The 22,490-nt window shown below is 43.0% G+C and overlaps 1 protein-coding gene across 2 annotated transcripts in view; it reads left to right on the top strand.

The window, feature by feature from the left end:
* The window catches only part of mpp4a (MAGUK p55 scaffold protein 4a), a 26,404-nt gene extending 5,169 nt beyond the window's left edge, over positions 1-21,235 (top strand). For both annotated transcript variants that reach the window (XM_030080041.1, XM_030080042.1), the window contains exons 7-21: positions 6,195-6,276; positions 8,246-8,331; positions 9,100-9,171; positions 10,393-10,589; positions 10,858-10,916; positions 13,203-13,232; positions 13,369-13,410; positions 13,645-13,665; positions 14,029-14,067; positions 14,722-14,889; positions 16,292-16,372; positions 16,626-16,719; positions 16,993-17,101; positions 17,954-18,088; positions 18,983-21,235. In XM_030080041.1, coding sequence (XP_029935901.1) covers positions 6,195-6,276; positions 8,246-8,331; positions 9,100-9,171; positions 10,393-10,589; positions 10,858-10,916; positions 13,203-13,232; positions 13,369-13,410; positions 13,645-13,665; positions 14,029-14,067; positions 14,722-14,889; positions 16,292-16,372; positions 16,626-16,719; positions 16,993-17,101; positions 17,954-18,088; positions 18,983-19,165 — 1,398 coding nt within the window. In that variant the 3' untranslated portion in view covers positions 19,166-21,235. The remainder of the gene's footprint in view (positions 1-6,194; positions 6,277-8,245; positions 8,332-9,099; positions 9,172-10,392; positions 10,590-10,857; positions 10,917-13,202; positions 13,233-13,368; positions 13,411-13,644; positions 13,666-14,028; positions 14,068-14,721; positions 14,890-16,291; positions 16,373-16,625; positions 16,720-16,992; positions 17,102-17,953; positions 18,089-18,982) is intronic.
* Positions 21,236-22,490: the final 1,255 nt, after the last annotated feature.

The following is a 22,490-nucleotide window of genomic DNA, read 5'->3' as shown; positions in this document are numbered from 1 at the left end:
CACAGCACAGATCACAGCACAGATCCCAGGACAGATCACAGGACAGATCACAGATCAGGGGACAGATCACAGCACAGATCACAGGACAGATCACAGATCACAGGACAGATCACACATCACAGGGCAGATCACAGGACAGAGCTACCACTGCAATCAAAGTTCATTCCATTGAACTGAACAGTCAGAACTCTAAAACGTTCCCATGATGCTCTTTGTCTGACTGATTTAATTTGACTCATTTAAAATGTGGCGCTTAGTTTTGAACAAAATTTCATCAGTTTCTGTGGTTTAGACAACAGAGTTGTGTGTCACAACATCCAAAAATGACCAGATTAGATTAAAGATTAAAGACAGCAAATGATGATTTTGGATTTATGGCCAGCTCTAGTTTACAACAACAACCTGTTCTGTGGGTCAGCGATGGTTTCTCTAAACCTGCTGCGTCTCTGGACAGTTTGTGTCCTCGTCCTGAGCAAAACTCTCCTCATGAAGGAAAAGCTAGTTTCCCAGTGGCGGCAGAGGCTCAGCGTATCACTTTCAGTTGGATGTTTTTTTTATTTCCGCACAGAAGTCCAGATGCTATCACGTTTGTTCAAATCAAACAAGATCATCTGCCCCCTTCACTGAGCTATAAATAATTAATATACAGAAGTACAGTTTGGATCACTGTAAAAAAGTGATAACTATAAATCCATGCAAATTATTTTTTTCCTTTTTTATTGAATAAGTGTAAAATCTTGGCGTGGGGCTGACTCAGGGGGAAACAGGGAACCATAGAGGACAAAACCCTCTTCAAAATAAAGTGAGTAACATAAACTGATGATACATGATGTGCGAAGTGCCTGAGCTCCCTGAGATCTGCTGTGATTTTAATCTCCCATAATCCTCTTTGTATGCAAATGAATTTCAACATCACACAAAGGGAGAACTACTTCTGGGCTCTCTGCCAGTCCCGTCCCGTTCTCTGCCCGTCCTGTCACATAGGATTTGCCACTGGCTTCCTGTTTTAGGCCCCGTTTACACGACAACGGTTCTGATGAAAACGGAAAACTCATTCCTTTGCGTTTTTAAAAAGTTCCATGTTTATACGATAACGCTGTGAAAACGATCCTCGTTCACACGGATCCGCAAATACAACTGAAAATGCTGTAGTGTGCATGCCAGGCCAGTAGGTCGCGGTGAACTTTGCAATGTAACACCACAGAGTAGCACCGCACGCCTGCGCACAAACAGCTCGATAGTCCGCCATTGTTGTTGTTTTCCTGTTCGCGCATGGCTGAAAACGTCGTAGTCACGCGAGAAGTTGGGCCGTGTCGTCATCGTTTTCACAAGAATTGCGTTTTGCCAGTTTACACGGCGGCGGGGAGAGCGGCGTTATCAAAAAATTCCACTCTGGAACCCAGTTTCAAAAGTTTGCGTTTTCAAGCACCTAAAATGCCATTGTCGTGTAAACGCAAGGCCAAACCGCAACAAAAGTTTGCCGTTTTTGTGAAAATCGTTGTCGTGTAAACGGCCCCTTAATCTCCACAGCAGTGATCACATGCAGCTGTTAATGATGCCGTTCACGCAAGCTTGAAGCTTTTCACCTTAACTTGTTTCTTTATTTTTTTTCACTAAAGCCACATCAAACCTGCCATTTTTAACTAAAATCATTGGAAAGATTTCTCACAAACTCATGACCCTAAACGACTGATGTGTTTCAGTCTGACTCTCGACCACCCCTCAGCACTGAGGTTGCTCTGATTAAGGTCTTAAGTGATGTCCGTTTTAACACAAATTTCACTTTCGGTGATACTAGAGCTCAGTTCTGCCTTCGATCTGGGCGACCAGGCATGTCATTAGACAGACGGGGAAAACTGGTTGGGACTCTGTGGTCCTGAGCAGCTTTGTGTCAGTAATTATTTACCTGAGCACACAAAAATGAATTGTGGAGTTCCCCAAGGCTCCATTCTAGGGCCCCGTCTATTATAACTTCGCATATTCCATTCATTTTTATTTTATTTTTTGACTTTTTGTTTCAATTTATCTCTAGTTTAAATTAGTTTTTAAAGCAGGTCTGCTAGTTTTTATTTCTTGAAAATGCTGTAATATGGGGTATTTGTCAGAGGCAGAGCTCAAAAACGTCAGAAAAGTATCATGTGATTAAAAGCTCTATTCACTGAGGATAGATGAATAACCAAATAAACTGACAGACAAAAACTAAAGACATTTTAATTTGTTTTAGTTTTGTCTTTTATCTTACCATAATTTCTTAGTACTTCCCAGTGGTGACCCATTCAAATGAGTGTATGAAGTTATTACATGTGCCAAAATGTCCTCCAGTTAGACAAAAATAACACTGATATAACTGTTTTTGGTGCGAAAGAGTCAAGATTAAAAGTCAGTGCTTTCCCCGAATCCCTGACGTTCATGACAACAAACCAAGTCAGAAATTTTGGTGAGGTTATGGACTCGACCTCAATTTTAACAACCACATTCAGGCAATTACAAAATGATTATCATCTTAAAAATACAGCAAGAATTAGAGCAATCATGTCTCAGCAGGACTTAGAGAAACTCGTCCATGCATTTATTTTAGTAGATTTGACTACTTTGACGGTGTCTTTACAGGCTCCTGTGAAACAGCGACTGCACGGGTCAGTTATTGACTGTAACTGTAATGAAATATAGATTTCTTCCTTGTTTTCTCTCATTTCTTTCATTGTTTTTTTCCTATCTAAATGTGTGTTTTGAATCGTTTTCATCTCTTTTTAAATCGTACATAAAGCACTTTGAGGTGCCTTGTGTTTACAAACGAGCTCGCCTTGCCTTCCTCTCCCGACTGAAAAGTAACCGCTCTTCATCTTTTCTTCACCAAGAATGGGGAGGAGCGAAGAGGAAGCGCAGCAGGAGGAGAAGGAGGCCTGATTCGCAGTTGGAACAGCCTTCGCCGCCTCACCCTGTCGAGGCTCGTCCCCGGGAGGAGGGCGTGGTCGAGGGAGGAGCTTAGAACTGATGAGGGCGGGGTCAGGCTCTTGCCCCAACCCAGGGGTAGCCTGCCTCACCCGTTCCTCCCCCGCTACGAATCAATGGGAAGCTGCTGCTTGTGTCGGCAAACCGCAGAGCTCTGGAAGAAAGGGCTCAATCAGTCCGCTCCCTCCGTCTGTAGCCCCGCCCCCTGCACTGGTAAGAGGAGGAAGAGACCCGCGCCCTGATCAGTCCGCTGCTGTTCTGCTCTTTCATTTGATCCGTCCATCCTGCTCTTCATCCATTCCTCTGTGAATGTGTCCATCCATTAGTCCATCTTTTGATTAATTTGTGCAGTTCTTTCATCTGTTCATCCATTGTTCCACTAATCCATCCATCAGTCCATGGGATAATCGGTCGCTTTATTTGTTTATTCATCTTTCATCTGTTCATCATCCAGCCATCCAACCAGCAAATATGGAACCAGTTCATCCACTTATCTCTTTCCTCCATCACACCATCCATACAGGAAAGAACCTGTTCATCTTCATCCACCGATCACTTTGTCAATCAGTTTGCTAACAAAGTCACTGATCGATTCATCCCTCAATCCTTCAAAGCAGCCAACCCATCAAAATGTAATATGTATTACTTTAAGATTTGGCTTTCATTTTTTTTTTTTTATCTTAGTCATTTTTCTTGACCTGTACTTATTTGTCTGCAAACTTGTTCGACTATGTTGTTTATTTCTTTGTTTTACCTTCCATGATCTTTCCATTTTCTTTCTTCCTTACTTTCTTTCTATCTATACCTAAATGGAGGTTCTTTTTTTGAAAAATCCAAACACAACGGAGGAGACTTTTCCTATGTTGGAGACAGCAGTGACGACTACGCCTACCCGCCTCCTCCAGTTCCTGCATACAGTGTCAGCGTTCCCAACTCTCCAGTCCTCTACCAGAGGGGCTCCAGAGGTGGACTCTCGAGGAACATCCCTACACCCGGCAGGACCCCGTCTTGCCCTGGAATAAACCCTCCCAGATCCCTCACAGCACCCTCCAGCCCTGCCTCCCATCGCCCCACCAAACAACAAGGTGTTAGCACTCTCCCCAACCTTAGCAGGCAGCATGAGCATCAACTCAGACCTCAGAACGGACGCCACGATGGACTTCAAAGTGGATCCACGCTGCTCCACTACTCTACTGCTCCTCGCCACAACGGATGCCAAAACCAGCCGAAACAGACTCAAAATGACAAGCAGCGTCAACCAAAGCATTGTCGGCATCATCGTCGACCGTCTCTGGAGCTGATCAAACAGCACAGCATGGAGGAGCTCAGATCCACCGTTCAGACGGTGGCGAGCACCATTGAGCACGGCACCCAGGATGTCCGCCATCTCGGCCGGAAAATGGTGGCAGCGACGGAGATGATGTCGGACAGCGTGGAGGAGAACGCCCAAGCGCTCAACTTGCTGGCCGAGGTGGTGGATAAGCTCCAGGGCCTCATCGTGGCCAACAAACCTCCAGAGTCTACTTCACCCCCACGGAGGCCTAAACAGCGCACTCCTCCCCCTCCTCCTCCCAGAGTCTCCTCAATCTCTCCGAAAACACAACCCAAACTTCCCAAATCCCACAAGCACCATCACCACTCCTCCTCCTCTACCTCTTCTTGTTCCTCCTCTTCTTCCTCCTCGTCCACATCCATCAACTCCTACGGTGTCAACTTTGTGACCGCTGGGAGTTTGGGCAGAATGAACGGAGGCTCTAAAAAGAGGGTGGGGACTTCTAGCGCCACCCAGAATGCAGGTGGTGGTGGTTATAATGGACAGGTAAGGCTCAACAACGGAGCAGTTTCTAGAGTTCCTCTGGAGGACCAACACGACCGTAACACCACAGGCTGCCTGTCAGCCAAGAAGAGGAAGAAGAAGTAGTTGGTCAATAATGAACCAACGTCCTCTCCCTGTCTGCTCTGGGATGGATATAAACTATTAAAAACTGCCAAAATGCTACTGCTCTCAAACTTTTTTAGTCTGGGACGATGAGTTTTTATGTTCCCAACATGGAGCCCAGGCTGCTGAAGGCTCACGCTGGCCCACTCTGGATCTCAGCCTTTAGTTTAAGAAACAAGGCGGTCATTATTTCTGACCAGATGCAGGGTGACATCAGCGTGGTCAGTTAACGTTCTGGGGGCAAGGTTTTGCCGACGGTGGATCTATCAGCTGATGTGTCAAAGCAAAATATATAAACAGGTACAGTGAAGGAAAATCATCTCAACCCACATCTTTGATTTTCCTCCATCTGTCAGCATTTTCCCATTTTCTCCGCCGTCTGTCTCTGCTATGCTTCACTCAGCTTGTTGCAGGACGTCGCATCTGCTTTCATGGCAGTCTACAGCGTCTCTGCTTGAGACAGTGTCTGCCAAGTGCTTTTAAACTAAAATAATCTTCCTGCCAAGAATTTTTTTCCCCAGACAAACAAAATAATATATATTTACGCCACCATACCCTTGAGAATATAATTTGGTACTGAGCGTGCTACAATTTAAATCTTCCTTCTTGTTTTATACAAAAAAATCTGATTTTGTTCATGTCCCTGGCCTCACACTGCTGTGTGTCATCACATGGAAAAAAGCCCAGACATTTTAATGAATGTTAAGTTTTAGCTGCATCTGGTTTTACCCAAACAATTATCTTCATTCTTTGCAAAAAAAAAAAAAAAAAAAAAAAAAAAAGCATTTCAGTTGCGAGGCCTTGTTCAATCTCAAGTGTTTGTGATTTTTTTTCTTTGACCATTATTTTACCTGGAAAAAAATCCCATTGAGATGGAAAATGTCGTTTGCACAGATTTCCTGGTAAAAAAACAAACAAAAAAAAAAACAGAAAATCAACATGTGTGTTATAAGCACCATACATCCACACACAGAAAACCACAGGAAACATGAGCATATATAATATAATCATTTCAAGTTTCTGTAGTGGATTGATGTGCCAGTAAGTGTAAATGAATGAGGGACAAACTGTATTTTGACACAGTTTGTTGTATACATTGTTTAGTTTTATATAATGTATACAGAATATACATTGCATAAGACAGCAAATACAGAAATAAGACACTGAGCACGTGGATAAGTGAAGCAAATATCAAATATTCAAACATTATCATGATAAAGAGTTAGTGGCCCGTGCAGCTGTGACCCTTTTTGATTTATCTGTCAAGTTTTATCGAGCTTTATCGAGTGTCTGTCTCTGCCAGGGAGCGACTATCAGGAAGAACGAGGAGACGGGAGACATCTACATTGCCAGGGTGATTCATGGAGGACTGGCTGACCGCAGCGGTGAGCCTGTGTGTGTGTGTGTGTGTGCATGCACACACGTGTGTGTGCGTGTGTGTGTGTGTGTGTGTGTTTCAGAGAGATTTGGTATTGCAGACATTTTCCCAAAGCTAGAAAACCAGAGACGTGGGTAATGCTCTAAATTTTCAAACAAAATATACAATACTTGTTAGGGGCCGGGCAGCCTAAGCTGCCAGGACCCTCTTGTATTCCTGCGTGTTCTTTCTTTCTTTCTTTCTTTCTTACTTTCTTTCTTTCTTTCTTCCGAGGAAGTCCTACTTCCCATGCACGAAAAATCACCAAATTTTGCACAAAGGTCCAGTCCCATGCCAGATTACCTCAGATGCAAACACAAGCCAATAGTCCTGATGGTGGCGCTACAGCAAACCTCTAAAATTCAAAACTTTGAAAATTCATAACAAATCAACCATATGTGCTACAGCTTTGCAACTTTCACCAAAATGTAGCCCAATACTGAAGAAACTTTTGTGCACTTAAACCTATTGCAAATTATGAAATCCATCACTCTGCTTTTTTTCAAAAACTGCAAAACCTATTAAACCTATCTCCTCCCACAGTTTTTGCTCAAATGTCATCAAACTTGCTACAGAGCATCTTCAGACTGTCCTACACAAATGTTGTTTCTCAGATTTTTGATTTATCAAAAATTTAGCCTACAGTGCATCAAAATGTTTGACTGTAAACGGTACTGTAAACATCCACTTGCAAATTCTTGCTAAATAAATCTTCAATGTTCATGAAAAAAAAATTGACAAAATTTTGGAGTCATGGTAGATGATGTGTGGAAAATTTCAGAATTTTATCTCAAAAACTGAATTTTGCTCTCATGTGAACAATTGGAGTCAATGCAAGAATGGCATATTTAAACATCAGTTTTTCACTTATGGAGCAAATCAATCATTGTTAAAAACAAATGATCAACATCTCCATGCTGTCTAGATGCAATATGTGTATTTTCAGATTTTTGTCTTAATAACTGAATTTTTGACAGCTGTTTAAAATCTGCCTTTCCATGCATGGATTGCTGCTGTCCTGCACGTCAGTGATTGGCTCAGTCAGTTTGTGAAGCTACATGTGTAGTTTTAGCTCAGTGAGATAGAGGCCAGTCCTCGGTGTCGAAGATTGCGAGTTCAAGCCTCAGCTTGTGCAACATTCCCATGTGCCAAAACTCACCAAACTTTGCACAAAGGTCTAGTCCCATGCCAGATTTCCTCAGCTGCAAACACAAGCCAATAGTCCTGATGGTGGTGAAACAGCAAGCCTCTAAATTTCAATACTTTGAAAATTTATATTAAATCAACCATATGTGCTACAGCTTTGCAACTTTCATCAAAATGTAGCCCCAATACTGAAGAAACCTTTGTACCCTTTGCAATTAAAGTCAGTTTTTCACAATGATGGAGCAAATCAATCATTGTTAAAAACAAATGACCAATATCTCCATGCTGTCTAGATGCAAGATGTGTATTTTCAGATTTTTCTCTGGATGACTGATTTTTTTTTTTTTTTTTTTTTTTTTTTAATAGTGGTTTGAAATCTGCCTTTCCATGCACAGGCGGCTGCTATCATGTGACTGGCTTAGGCAATTTGTGAAGCCTCAAATGAGTTGACACTTGCCAATTAGCTCAGTGTGATAGAAGATGGTCCTTGGTCTCAGAGATCGTGAGTTGAAGCCTTAGCTTGATTTATTTATTGTTGCAGCTGTAATTCCCATAATAAGCTAGAAGAAGTTTTAAAAATATCACTGTGTTGTCACTTGCTAATTAGCTCAGTGAGATAGAGCATTGTCCTTCATGCCAGAAATTGTGAGTCCAAACCTCAGCTGATGCAAAATGCACATTAGAATGCCATCTTCCAATTCTCCACTTGTTGCTCAGAATTGCCTAAAATCGCCCGGCCCCGACCATTGCTGTGCAGCAGCTATAATTTCACTTCTGTGTGTGTGTCTCAGGTCTCCTCCATCCAGGTGATCTGTTAGTGGAGGTGAATGGAAACCCAGTAGGAGGTCTGGAGCCAGAGCAGGTCATCCAGATACTAGTAGGTTACACACACACACACACACACACACACACACACACACACACACACAGTATAATTATTTTTGTAGGAATAATTCAGACTGACAGGAGGGCATGTGGTCAGTTACATCGTCAGCCTTCTACCAGCTCAAAAATATCCAAGAATTAGAGAAATAATGTCCGAGACAAACCCAGGAAAGTTAACCGAGCTTTCGTCTCCAGTAGACCGGATCCCCCACCCCCACCCCCGTCTAGCAACAGGCTTTCTGGAAGAGCTCCTCAGCAGCTACAGCTCATTCAGAACGCCGCCACCACGGTCTTGACCAAAATGAGGAAATATGATCACATCACACCGTTGTAAAATCCTCACGCCGACTCCCAGTCACTAAAGAATCCACTTCAAAGTCTTGCTGCTGGTTTACAAACCAGCCTGCAGATCTGGGCCCAAATCCACACTTCACCTCTCCGAATTCACTTAAGTGCATTTTTTAATATGCTTTTATTTTAATGTATTGTGCATACTTGGTGTGGGCTTTTATCTTTATTTTTCTCTTTTAACGGCACAAGTTTTGTATCGCTGGCCTGTGCTTTGGCACTTTTGAACTGTCAATCTTGTACCTTTGCTGTTTTTCAGTTTCTCTGTAAAGCTCATTGAATTGCCGTGCTGTATGAAGTGTGCTATACTAATAAGGTTGCCTTGCCTTGGTGAGTCTTTGAAGATTTAAATGACCAGTCTATTTCATTAGCATCATTAACAGATTTTTCTGTTTTTGCGTCTTGCCGTCAGATCCAGTCCCAGGGCACCATCCTGTTCAAAGTCATTCCCAACGCGGCTTCGACCAATGACAGTCCAGTGCCGGTAAGAAAACCAAGAAAACCTCCAAATCAGACAGTCTCCTGCCTCTCTCTGCTGCTGTTCTAGTCCTTTCCTTCACCTTTCACCGTCACTCTGCTGCTGTTGTAGCCAGGTGTTGGAAAACAACTGATATTATACTGAAGTTCAAGTGCTGCTTCTTTGCTGTAAAGTTTCTACTCAACTTCACAAACCTTGTCTTCATTTTCAGTGCGAACACTGTTGGTAAATGTTATTACTCAGAAATATGTTTACATGGACTCTGGTACATCACATTTTAATTTTGCAGTGTATGGGCCCTTTCCTACACGAGATGCAAGTGTCATCTGCAGTGTCGTTTCTAGTCTCCAGGCGTCTCAGTCATCATTTTCACACTGTGGAAACAGCAAAGTGTCTTCTGTCCCTCTGAGCTCCATGTTGCTCTTAAAATGAGCTGAGCTCAGCTGCAGTGTTGCTGCGTTGCTGTCTTGAGGCAGCTGAAAGTGACTGAGCAGCAAACAGCAGCTCTGAGGTCAGTGCTGCAGTTTCTCTGCTGTCTGAAACTCATTATCAAGACAGTGAGGGTGGCCTACATAGGGGGCGCCGGCGAGCGTCCGCTCTGCTTGTCCCACACACAGGGACGCTGCTTCACCTCAGGGAGCTCAGATGGAGTCCTGCTGTCGCCGTAGATGATCTGCTCATGAGCTTTCACTCGGTGCACGAGCAGATCCGTCTCCTCTGCAGAGAAGCCTTCCTTCTTACCTGGAAAATCCATTATAACAGCAATCCACCAAGGTGTGACACACCTGGCTTTTAAAGGGGACGGGAGACGGCTCTCTGATTGGTTTACTGCATGTTACGCCCAAAACACATCCATGATTAATGAGGAGACTCAGTACAACACTTTAGAGCCAGGAGCCTGGAGCAGCTCAGCCACCTTTTGTTAAAATAACAAAAGGTGGACTTGGACACTAAAGGAGCTGCAGATCAGGAGCTCAGAGCGATAAAACAGAGCTCTGTTAACGTGTTTGTTACCTCATGCCTCCACTGGCTGGCAGGGTCGTGACAAATAGAGACCGCAGATGCAGGTGTTCATGCAGCTAATCAGGAAGTTTGCATTTCTGTTCCTTTTCATGCTCGTTGCTGTAGACAGGCTGTTAACGACGAGCACAATGCATCACAAAATAATCCGACGCCACTCTTAGTAAATCTCCCACCTCCCACCTGTTGTCTCTCTCTGGGCCCCAGGTGTATATAAGGGCGATGGTGGATTACTGCCCCCTGCAGGACACCATCATCCCCTGTCCTGACGCAGGTGTGGCCTTCGGCAGAGGAGACCTGCTGGAAGTGGTCGACCAGACTGACGGACACTGGTGGCAGGCCAGGAAGCTGCCCTGCACCACTTCCTGCGCGGGGCTGATTCCCTCGGTCAGCATGCTGAAGAGGTGAGGCTCACCTGAACCCTGCACAGACAGAAATCTTTACTTCTCTCCTGTCTAATTTCTAATATTAACTGTCAAATATGCTTAACATTTTATTCTTTTAAAATGATTCTGGGGGGAATTAATACTCAACCATGTAATATTCAAGCAGTTTTAACCATCACATTAAAAGTCAACAACTTGTTAAATAGAATGAGTGGAGATCGTATTTGAAAAACAAAGAGTATTATAATGAAATGAAACTGAAGTCTCTGTGTCTCTGTCCCTGCAGTAAACAGAGGGAGCAGTGGTGGAGTCAGCCCTTACAGGTTCATACCTGCATCAGACCCTGTAAGGAAACTGTACCGTCATTAATTAATACTTGATTTCATTGTTTCTGTGAAATGCAACTCAGTTCATTTCACTTCAGTTCAGTTCAGTTCAGTTCTGCTGGTTGTGGCTTTCTGCCAGCTCGCCCCAGTGGCGCTGCTATATCCAGAACACCTAGTGGGAGGCACTGCTGCAGCCAAAACACACTACGCCCATTTAAAATGAATGGGATTCCTTGCGTTCTTGCTGTCTGAGTGCAGCCGTGAGGTTGGCGAGCCTCCCACATGAAGTACTGTTGTTTGGGGCACGCTAAAACAGAGCTGGCCTGGTTCTGTTTGACTCAGCTCAGATCAGATCGGAGGCCTGTACCATAAAGCTGGATTAACATACCCGGGCTTTCTCATAGTTATCTGGCTTCACTTAACCAGACATCCGCACTCCGGATTTTCGGTACCATAAAGCCGGTTATCAACTCGCTAATTCAACCCAGGCTTTTCCAACCTAGATCTGTGTGCGCTCACATAAAAAGGGCGGTGTTTGCTGCATACGACCAATCGCAGACATGGAAAAATCCACCTGAGCCGCATACTTCACAACGGAGGAGCAGACAATAATCTTAAATAAATACCAGGAACATAAATCCATCATCCAGGCAAAAAGCAACACAGTTGCAGCTGCCAAGAGCCACAAGGAATGCTGGCAAAAAATCACCGACTGTGTCAATGCGTAAATTAGTGCGATTATAATATTACTTCCCCACCATGACGGCACGAGTAGATCTGACTACAGTAACGTGTGTGTGTTCAATAAATGAATGTGTCTCCCACTCAGCCATACACTCCTGCAGAGGAACTGGCCCTCTCTCACAATGAGGGTCGACCCTTGATGGAGGTCTGCCCTCAGTTTGAGTTTCGTCAGAATCATCACTTTGATTCAACCGATTTTGATATTTCATTTTATAAAGCATCTGATGCCTCGTGTTTTCTGCTGGTTAAAATATTATTTCACTGTCACTTAAAGACTGTAGCCCAGAGGCTGGCCTGTATTTTATCAGACTTTTATTTAACCCTCTGAATTAAATTCCCCTCATTTGTTTTCAAAAATATTTTTAAAAATCACTACATCAGTCTACAAGATCAATTTTTGGTTGGACAGTGTAGAGTCATGAGTAAAAAAAACAAAAAACAAACAAAAAAAAAACAAAAACAAGAAGAATTCCTTCTTCTCTTCAAACTTGAAAAAATGTGAGAAAAACGAACAGAATTAAAATAAGAAGTCTAAGTAAAATGTATTAATTTTATAAAAGAAGAAGAAGAAAGGGGAAAAAAATACTTGGCCTAAAAAGTGTACCTAGATCCTCTGGGTTCTCATCAAATGGGCAGGCCATTTTCCAAGAGAGCTGATTGGTCAGTAGGTGGGGCTTTTCTACCTGCTGAGCTCTTATCCTGAACTTAACCTGCTCTGGAGCAGGTTAAGTGTTCAGCGTATGTTACCACGGCAACATACCCCGATAAAAAGTAAGCCGCCTTTATGGTACAGAAAACCCAGTGTTAACCCTGAAGTTAGCTCGCTAAGCCAAAATCCAGCTTTATGGCACAGGCCTCTGATCAGATCAGGTCTAACAGACTCTCTCAGCTGATGGCGGCCATATTGGAAGTTGTGTTTTTAAGACCTGGTTCGTTTTATCACTGATCCATCTGACTGATTTTATGTTTCCAGAATGTTGGCTTGTTAGCTGCAGCGCCTGCTCAGCTGACCGTCGCTGTCCTGTTGTAAACACATCTGATTTGCACGGTGCCCTGCCATTGGTCCACCTGCCTGTTATTCTGAAACCACAACAGTCTGAAAAATGTCCCGTTGGACGGATGGCCCATTACCCTGAAAACAGCCATCGCCCTGGAAACACTCTGGAGCTGTTGGAGTTCAATGTCAGCCGGCGTCTGCAGCCCTGCTGAGAAATGCCTCCGCCCTGTTTACCGCCTGTGTAAAGTTAACCACATTTACACAGTGGATGTTTTTCACACTATTGGAGTTTCAGAATAATGTGCTGTTGGTCCATCAGACAGTCCCCATTTTCAAACTGACTAAAGTACCTAGAAAAAGCATGCTAACATCGGCATTGTTAGCTTGCTTAGTCTGATCAGGTGCTTTGCCGTGTCACTTCATGGTGGAGATGCACCTGTTTTTTAGGGTAATAATGTTATTTGTAATGTAATGCAAATGCAAATTGTGTTTTGCATTCGGTTGAGCTGCATGATCCTTTAACAAACATTTCCTTCTTTCATCCAACCTGCATCGCTGCCTCAGTGACTGCGGCCGACAACACTGGGTGTGACAGTAAGAAACGTTTACGTTCAGCTCCAGCAGCCCCGGCTCACTTTCCAGAGGAAAAAAAAAAAAAAACTGTATTTTTATGATTGCATTTCTGCTGGGAGGGACCATGAGCTAACTGGCCACTCTTTTTCTGTTTCAGAGGACGATCCAACACCTGCTGATGACAAATGCATCAAAACAGGTAAACAAGTCAGACACAATGACAAATATAATGCAACATTTTTATGGTTAACACTGTACGGGTACATTCTGTGGAGCTAATGCAGAGCCAAACCATGACAAAGAAAATATGTTGTACAGATGCCCCGCGGTTCGTGCTCGCTGTGTTTTGCAAATTCAAAATGTCATTTAATCTCCTGCATATTTGGGAGAGAGTATGCCTTGTGGAAATAACTTTTGTCTCTGCTTTCCCCAGATGAGGAAGATATTAAATTTGGTAGGTAAGTCCTCAGACTCGTGTAGATGTCTGATGTCATGATGGTTATCTTATAGATGTTATGTGAATATTTAATTTTATGTAAGTAATGATGGTATCATCAAAATCATCACTGATGATGGTGAAGTGTTGAGTTTTCACTGATGGGCAGTAGAGTGAAGATTGGGCCACGTATTTTTGTCTGAACCCGACCCGAGCCCCAGATTTTGGACGACCGGGTTCGGGTTGGGTGTCGACACTCTAATGTGTGAAAAGACAAATTAAACAAATAGCATTGGAGAGAGGCTGGTTGGAGTAGCAGCTGTGTTTTTCTTTAAAGATGTTAAACCAACTGACTGATGGGACATTTCCTGTTTGATACAGATGAAGCTGATGATGATGTCATCGATGGAGTCTACCTGGGTAAGGCTGAACATGCAGCACCTGGTTAGACAGGTGAAGTTCATACAGGCAGTCTTAGTTAAGAATCAACTTGTTTCAGCTGACGCCTTACAAAAATTTTAACCAGTGAATGAATGATTAAATGATTTAGAAAGTGAGTGAATGAGTTAGTACGTGAATCTGACAACCAGGAAGTTAATGAAAGGAATCAGTGAATGAAAGAATAAAGGCATATGCTCATAAATCCCACAAAAAAAAAAAAAAAAATCAATCTAGGAATGTCTCAGCAGATGAACGGGTAAATGAATATGCAGGCCAGCAGAAATGAATGAATGAATATATTGTTTAACAAGTGAATGAATGAATGTATTGATGAACAGCTTAATGGATACATGAATAAACAAAAAACAAAATGAAAAAGATGAGTATGTATCAATATCAATGTATATCAATTCTTATTTAATTCCTGGTATAAATTGTGGTATCATCAGCATAGTAATAATAAACAAATAGTAATAATAGGAAATTGAAATTTAAAGAGGCAGTCTGGAAACGTATTTAAAATAATAAAACTATGTTATTCTAGGTAAGTCAGTAAAACACAGGTGGACAGGTCATGAATGAATGAATGAATGAGTGAGTGAGTGTCTGATGGTCACTGTTGACTCGCCTCAGCTGGTTTCCGTCGGAGTTTCCGTCTGTGGAGGAGGACGTCCTACAGGAGGAGACGGCAGTCTTGCTACTCCTGCTCGCCCAACAGCAGCGCCCTGGCCAACCCGTATGAGGAAGTGGTGACGTACCAGCGCCCCCCACAGGAGAACCACCGCCTCATCGTCCTCGTTGGTGAGGGAAACTCCCTGCTGTTTCAAACCATCTGATCACCATGACTTTTTTATGACTTCAACAAAGGTGCAGGGTCTCACAATGGATCTTTAAGCTTCGAAGTCCGTCAGTTTTGAATCAAAATATGAACACCAGTCAGTTCTTTTTACTACAGGGACAGTGACCTCAGCACTTTGTCCATATACCATGAAACTTTAGTTAAAAAGGCTACACGTTTTGACAAATAAGCACCAGTCTCTAACAGACGCAGTTACGTCAAACCCTCAAATCAAAGCTGACAACTGTGGTGGTGCGTCAGGCTGTTTAACCACCGCTTGTAGACAAACTACAGAGCAGAGTTTAGGATTTTATTTTCACTTTATATTTCTATATCTGAACCTTATCAAGTTCAAATTCTGAAATGATTTCATATATGTCATTTTTTTCTTGTTTGTACCCTGATGAAGATGTAAAAGGTTGAAACCGGTTGTTTTTTTTAATGTGTGGATTAGCCATGTTTGAATAATGGCTTTTTACTTATTTTAATATTCCTGCTTGACACCAGAGTGCCTGAAGTTTATCAGATTAAAACTCATTTTATAATAAATCGGTGGAACAGAGCCTTGGAATTTCCTCAGCCCTGCTGTTGCTGTGAAAACCCGCAGACTTGTCTTGTAGAGTTGGGTTCTGCTCCCAGAGTCGGGTTCTGCCTGAGGTTTTTGGCCCTGTTAAAAGGTTTTTTTCCTTGCCGCTGTCGCCCTGTGCTGCGCTCAGGGGAGATTTTGGTCCGTGGATTCAGCCGGTATCTGTTTCTGTAAAGCGTCTTGAGATAGCTTTTGTTATAGTCTAGCCAACTAGGTGAGCCCGGAAAAGTTGAGTACACCAAAGTTTTATTGCAGAAATGTGAAGTATGGGTCCCCAGTATACAGAAACTGCTGGATGCTAATTTGCATATGTTGGGCATTTTGCATAATTGGTATAAGAGCTCTTGTGATTCTGAAATGTAAGATTATTGTGTTAACCATTAAAATAACCTAAAATTCTGCCTAAATCTGCCTAAATTAATCAAAATGTTATAAAATTAACATTTTGAAGTCTGAAAGTGTCAGAAATGAGAAAGAGCAAAGTATATTGTCAATATGGACGATTATGCTAATTATGCAAATTGCCCAACATATGCAAATTAGCACCCAGCAGTTTCTGTATGCTGGGGACCTATACTTTTATTTTTTACATTTCTGCAATAAAACTTTGGTGGACTCAACATTTCCAGGTTCATAATGGGGCTCTATGGGCTGGCGACTAGACTATTATGATTTGATGCTATAAAAATAAAACTGAATTGAACTGAATAGAGCCAGTCCTTTAGAAAGTGAAGGAAGTCCCTCATGTGTGTCTTTGTTTTGTTGTCTCGTACCAACAGGAGCGTCCGGGGTCGGAGTTAACGAACTGAGGAAGAGGCTCATCAAACTGAACCCCTCCACCTTCCAGGGAGCTGTACCTCGTACGTGTCACCCTGCTGTTTTCACGTTTTCCTCCTCAGCCACACGGGCAACTTTTCTCTTTTTGTTCTGTAATTTTGTGTAGCACCTGCTGATGTTACGTAAGACTCAAAATTCTCTGTGTTTTACAGTGTTTCCACATATTATACACAAATCATGTGTTCATCATACAGTCTGGTTCCTTGTTTTGGACTGCAATTGAATCAGTGAATAATGAAACATCTCCTTTGATTGGCTGTCATCCTGTTCAACCAGACACCACTCGTCCAATCAGAGAAGGGGAGGAGACGGGGAGAGAATACCACTTTGTCACCAAGGAGCTGTTTGAGTACCTGGTCTGTAACCACAGGTAGCAACCAACTATCTACGTCATCTCTTCCTTTTCTTTTTCTGTACATTTCTGCAACCGTGGAAAAACAAACCAAGACAACGAACATTATCCAGAATGCACTATTTTATTTATTTATTTATTTATTTTTTGTTTTTGAGCACACATCTACAACCACAGTCACAAAAAGTCACAGTTGCTCTTATTTTAATGTTATTGTGTTGTAATTGAACTTTCATTCATTTTTGCATTTTGCTTTATCTGCATTTCTGCCACTTCTCTGTGTGTGTGTAGGTTTCTGGAGTATGGGGAGTATAAGGGCCACCTGTATGGGACCAGCAGTGACTCTGTTGCTGAGGTGCTGAAAAGGGGACAGATGTGCATCATTGATGTTGAACCACATGTACGTTTAATTAATAAACCATCAGAGGCTGGGCTTTACAGCGCTAACTTGTGTTTCAGCTGTTATAAAAATGCAAACAGTGTTCAGTGAATATCATATTGTATATTATATTGTATAATAACAACAGAGTAAACTTCCAAACAGGTGTTACTTGGATAGACCGATCTGCATGACCACTGTGTCACCTGATTTTTCTAAAAACCTTATTAAAGTGACATGTTAGCAACGTACAGCAGCTTTCAGAGCTCAGTTTAGTGTCCAGGTTTTGTGTCGATCAGAGCGAAATGCATTCTAGGATGTAGTGCACACTGTTGGACTGTGTGGTAGGAAGGACGGTAGATGGCGATGTGAACACAGCCAGTGTTGGCTATAGGAACAGCTTTGTCCCCGTGGCTGTTTCTCTTTTAAACAAAATGTAATGCACTTTATTGCTGAGGTCTATTTTGTTATTTATGTATTTCTATTTATTGGGAATCTTATTTGGTATTTATTGTTCCTTGTCTGGCAGGCAATTCTATTCTATCCGCTTTGCCTTGCTTTCCTTTATTGGCTTTACTCCTGTTCAGTGAGCACTCTGAGTACCTGTCATGTCTGTATCTGTCCTGTGTCAATATGTCTGGGTTGGTGTGAGATGCCGTCTTCTGTTTACTGCAGAACAAATCTACCTACGGGTACTAATAAAGTCAACTTGAACTTGAACTTGAACTTGAACTAGTGGAGAAGATGCTAAGCTTAGCTAGCTAACAATCAGATGTCAGAGCTCCGACACGGCGGCCAGAGGAGCTTCACACTGCAGTCAGACTGTCATTCGGTGACCAATAACACCAGATCTCCGGTGTGTTTTTCCATCAGAGCATCCCAGCACTTCGAACAAAGACGCTGAAGCCGTACATCGTCTTCATCAAACCTCCCAGCCTGGAGAGTCTGAAGGAAACACGGAAAGACGCGCGAGTCCTGACCAAGTTCACCGTCGACAGACCCTTCACGGTAAGGACTTCACTCCAGAACTGGTTCAGTCTGTTCACCGGCCGCTGCCGCATCCCTGACACCACTTCATCCCTATGGGAGGCAGTTTTGGAGCAACAACACTTCGCCCCCTGGTGGACAGAGGCGCTGCTGGCAGCAGAGTAGGGTTTGATACTTGCAAATCTGACCTCTATTCTGTCTTTCCATGGCTAATTTAACTCAGAGTTATATTCTTCACTGGACTCTAAACTGGAGCTGTTTTATTTATTTATTTATTTTAGTACAATGGAAAAAATAACTTGGCCTACACTAGAGAGCATAAACATAACTCACTGCAGATGAACAATTTTAAATTCTGAAATAATGTCTGAGGATTTGGTGACACTTTTAACATGGATTAGGTTTTACCAGTGTGGAAAAAAAATCTGATTTAGTTTTAGGATTTCCTCCAGCAAAGTATAACCCCTCCCTATAAGATGGTGATGTGGCAGCACTAAATTGCCTCTTGCGCCTCACTGTGACCAGCAGGGGGCGATGTTGCGCCGGAGCTGCTGAACATGGGTTTTGTAAACGATGCCTGTGACTGTGTGCTGTTGTTTATCTCATTGGTGCCCAAGGTGGAGTCCCTGAGGGGCTTCCAGGGCGTCCTCTGCAAATCTGACAATCTGACAATGTGATGTTTAATCAGAATTTCAATGATTAGAAATGTTTTTCTTTTACATTTTCAAAAATATTTTCTGATAATTTTATGGTACTTTTTCTTTTCTTTTGTCATTTTCTTGCTAATGTTCCAGTATTTTTTGCTAGTTTTCTAACAGAGCTTCCTGAGAGTCAAGTCGGGGGTCCAGAACACGAAAACGTTTTATCATTTCACATATAGACTTTTCACACTCCTCCCCTGTCCTCTCCCTGCAGGAGGAGGATTTTGCGGAGCTGCAGGAGACGTCCCAGCTGATGGAGTCGAAATACAGGCAGTTTTTCGACAGCGTGCTGGTGAACGACGACCTGCAGGATGCGTGCATACAGCTCTGCTCCATCATCCAGCAAGCACAGGAGGAGCCACAGTGGATCCCAGCCAGCTGGAGAGCCGAGGAGTGAGGAGAGGGGAGGAGAAACAGAGTCAAGAGGAGGACAGAGATGTGATGCAAAGAGAGGCAAGGAGAGGAAAGGTTAGGATCCATAGGTAGGAAGAAGGGAAGGAAAGGAGACAAGACAAGAGGAGGTGCGGGAAAACATGGGAAAGCACAAAGAGTATAATGAAGGAAGAGACATAAGAGAGTCAGCTTCCAACTCTTCTCATTAAAACTCTTTGCGCTGAAACAGGAGTTAAACGGAGGGTCCTCCTCTGCCATGTTTCTGCCTGTGTGTCAGGCCTTTTCCACCGTGGCCAGTGCCGGAGACAAATCTGGTCATACAGAACCCAGTTTTCCGGCTCCAGATAATCGCTGGTGTAGATCCAATGAGCCGTGACATCAGGGTCCAGGTAGGCTCGTCTCCTGGTGGCTGATTTTCTGAAGCAACATTTTTTAAATTACCTGTTCAGCAGCGATTATAATACACACCATTTCCCAAAGCAAAATGAGGAATTTAAATCAGGAGCACAGACAATACTGTGGTACGTCGAGAACTCAAAGGCACCACTGGCAATATGGTGAAAGTAGAGAAATTCAGGATAAATTCCAAACTTGACAAAGAGAGATGAAAATATCTGAGGAAATCAGAGGAGAGATGGAAAAAGCCAGGATAATGCCAACGAGACGCCAAATCATCGACAAACTTAAAGTCAAAGAACCCTGATGCAGGAAAAAGAAGCTGAACTGAAACCTGACTGATCTGACGTAGCTCATTCAGCACCAAGCGGCTGAATGAGCTACGAACACGGGCCGGTTATTAAAAGCATCCAACCGAGAACCAACCGAGCACTGGCCTGGCCCTGATCTGGCACTGGCCCCTGTGGAAACATCCCATAAGTATCTTTATGCAAAATGGACTCCCGACACTGTTCCATGTTTACATGCACTGTAATGAGTTTATATCATGTCATATGTACTGAGGGCACTGTGATACCGCTACCTGATTGCTTGAATGGGAAAATGGGCTTTAGACAAAGTTACAGCTTGTTTCATACAGGAAACACATCTTAGGTCAAGCCGTCTTTCCACTGTGGTGCCGCTGCGAGCGATGCTGCCTTTTAATGCTCCTCCGCCTCCAGCCACCAGGACAAAACACGTTCCTGTTTCGGTTAGCCCTGTCTGGACCAAAGGGATTCTCTGGGCCATCGGCAGCTGGAAACTGGCCCCAGCAGCCCCACCGAGGAGCCAGCAGAGACCAGAGGAGCCAGCAGAAACAGCCTCGGCAGCACCAGCGCGCCGTATTCAGCGCCACGGTGGAAAGCCGGCTAATAAGCGCAGGTGTGTGCATCACATCTGCGTCAGTGCTAGACAAATGCATTAGCCTGGCACAGCCGCCTGGTCCCCTGACATCAAATTAGTTTGACTCACCAGCCATGCTGCCAGACTGTGCACTTTTGGGTTGCATTGTGCAAGGAAAAAATGGGCTTGGACAGGATTTGGGCTGGTTTGCCATGAGTTGGGTGGGTTTTTAAATAAATTCAAAATTACAATAATTTTTAAAAAACAGAATACTTGAAGCTGGCATAATGTCAAGGCTTGTGCTGCAGTTTACCAAATTAGATAAAACCTTTCTTTATGGTATCTGAGCTGTCCCTTCATTTTTCAGGGCAGAGGGCAGAAATGGAAAATAGTTATATCTTTGCATTGCAGTCTCCAGTGTAGGAAGCCCCAGTCACTGAGCTGGGAAACAGAAACAACACAGTCACCAGCATAGATTTTCCTTACAGAAATAGTAAATCATGCACCAACATGCTAACAAGCTAGCCTAACAGTCGCTGCTGTTTGTTTAGCCTCGGTCTGTTCTGTGTGACGTTCGTTTGATTGGACAGTTGGCTAACAATGGGACAGATGAATGATCCAATCGCCTGCTATGTGTTTTTGCTGCCACTCCTTTTCCAAATGGTTTGCACCCAGCAGTGATGCAGACCGAGCTTCATGTAGTGACGGGCAGGGAGATCAGAGTCCGGCTGTGCCAGGCTACAGATCTGTGGGCTGCACAATTAGTCACACACAACAATCCTCAGGCTCTATAAATAAAAAAATAATAATAAATAAATCTCCCCTTTTATTTTGTGTTGACTTGTCATTTTGTGTTCTTTTATTTTTTTTTTTATTATTATTATTTTTTTAATGCATTTCACCTCTACCTCTACTTTAGTAAGTGATCCTTGCATTTCCCAGAATGCCTTTTGACAGGTCAGATAAGACGCAGAACGAGTTGCATCCCACTCTTGGTTTTATCAGTGTAGGTGGAAAGAGTGCTAATAAAAGAGATTACAGGGTGAGTTTTTCCTTGCTGAGAAAAAGAGTCGCCTCCTTATCAAAACACATCTTGGTACTGTCAGTTTTTAACGCTACAGTATCTTAGAATGGATGGTGAACCCAGTTCAAAACAGGGATTCTCTTATTTGGTGTTATTTTTTAATTCTATCCTCATCATCTGCTAAGATGTGGAGTTCCAACAAGGCACTAACTGTGATAAAATGGAGTTTTAATCCATTCCTGCAGGGCTGGGTGGGCTTTAGTTCCACTTTCCCTAACCTTAAGCAAGTGTTTTTTATGCCTAAAGGTAACCTCTCCCCACCTGGATATACATTTTTCTTGTCTTACATCTACCAATATGTAGCCCTTCTGTAGTTTGTAATTTCAGTCGCAGTTGCTAGGGTTAACCATGAAGCACACGACAATAAATATGTACAATGAAGAAACAGTGTGTGAAAAGATCCAAACAAATAGGGTTACTATATAGACAAAAGAGCAAAACCACAGGTTTGAGTCAGGAGAAATCAGCTGATACAAAAGGACATCAGCTTCTCACAGCTTCAGGATGCTTTCAACCTCCAATATGGCAATAAAAACTCATTTAATGAAAAAATACCAGTTTTAGTTAAATCATCCCTTTAGCCCCCTGTGCGTCACTGAGAAAAAAAATGGAAAAACGTCATTATAGGCTATGCAAGTGTGCAGTGTAAATAAATCCAGGTTAGATTAATTTTTTGTTTGGTATTGGATGGCCTGTCAGAATGAGCCTACACAACCATGTGGTCACTCACCCAACAAAAGGTGGGTGTACCTGCACTCTGCATCTCCTGCAAAATGTGCATACATTTAAGCACAGCTCAACCATGAGTTCACACAACACCCTGGAGGAATGCTAATGAAATGCCATCCACCATGGAGAGGGGATAGTGGACCAAAAGAGCAAACTAAAGAAAAAAAGATGACTTACATCAACATTTTATGTATTTATTTCTTAGATAGAGGCTGTAGACCAGGCCACATGTTACTTT

Source organism: Myripristis murdjan, chromosome 21 (assembly GCF_902150065.1).
Source record: "Myripristis murdjan chromosome 21, fMyrMur1.1, whole genome shotgun sequence".
Lineage (NCBI taxonomy): Eukaryota > Metazoa > Chordata > Actinopteri > Holocentriformes > Holocentridae > Myripristis > Myripristis murdjan.
The sequence above is the reverse complement of the archived record's forward strand: the minus strand, read 5'-3'. Positions and strand labels throughout refer to the sequence as shown.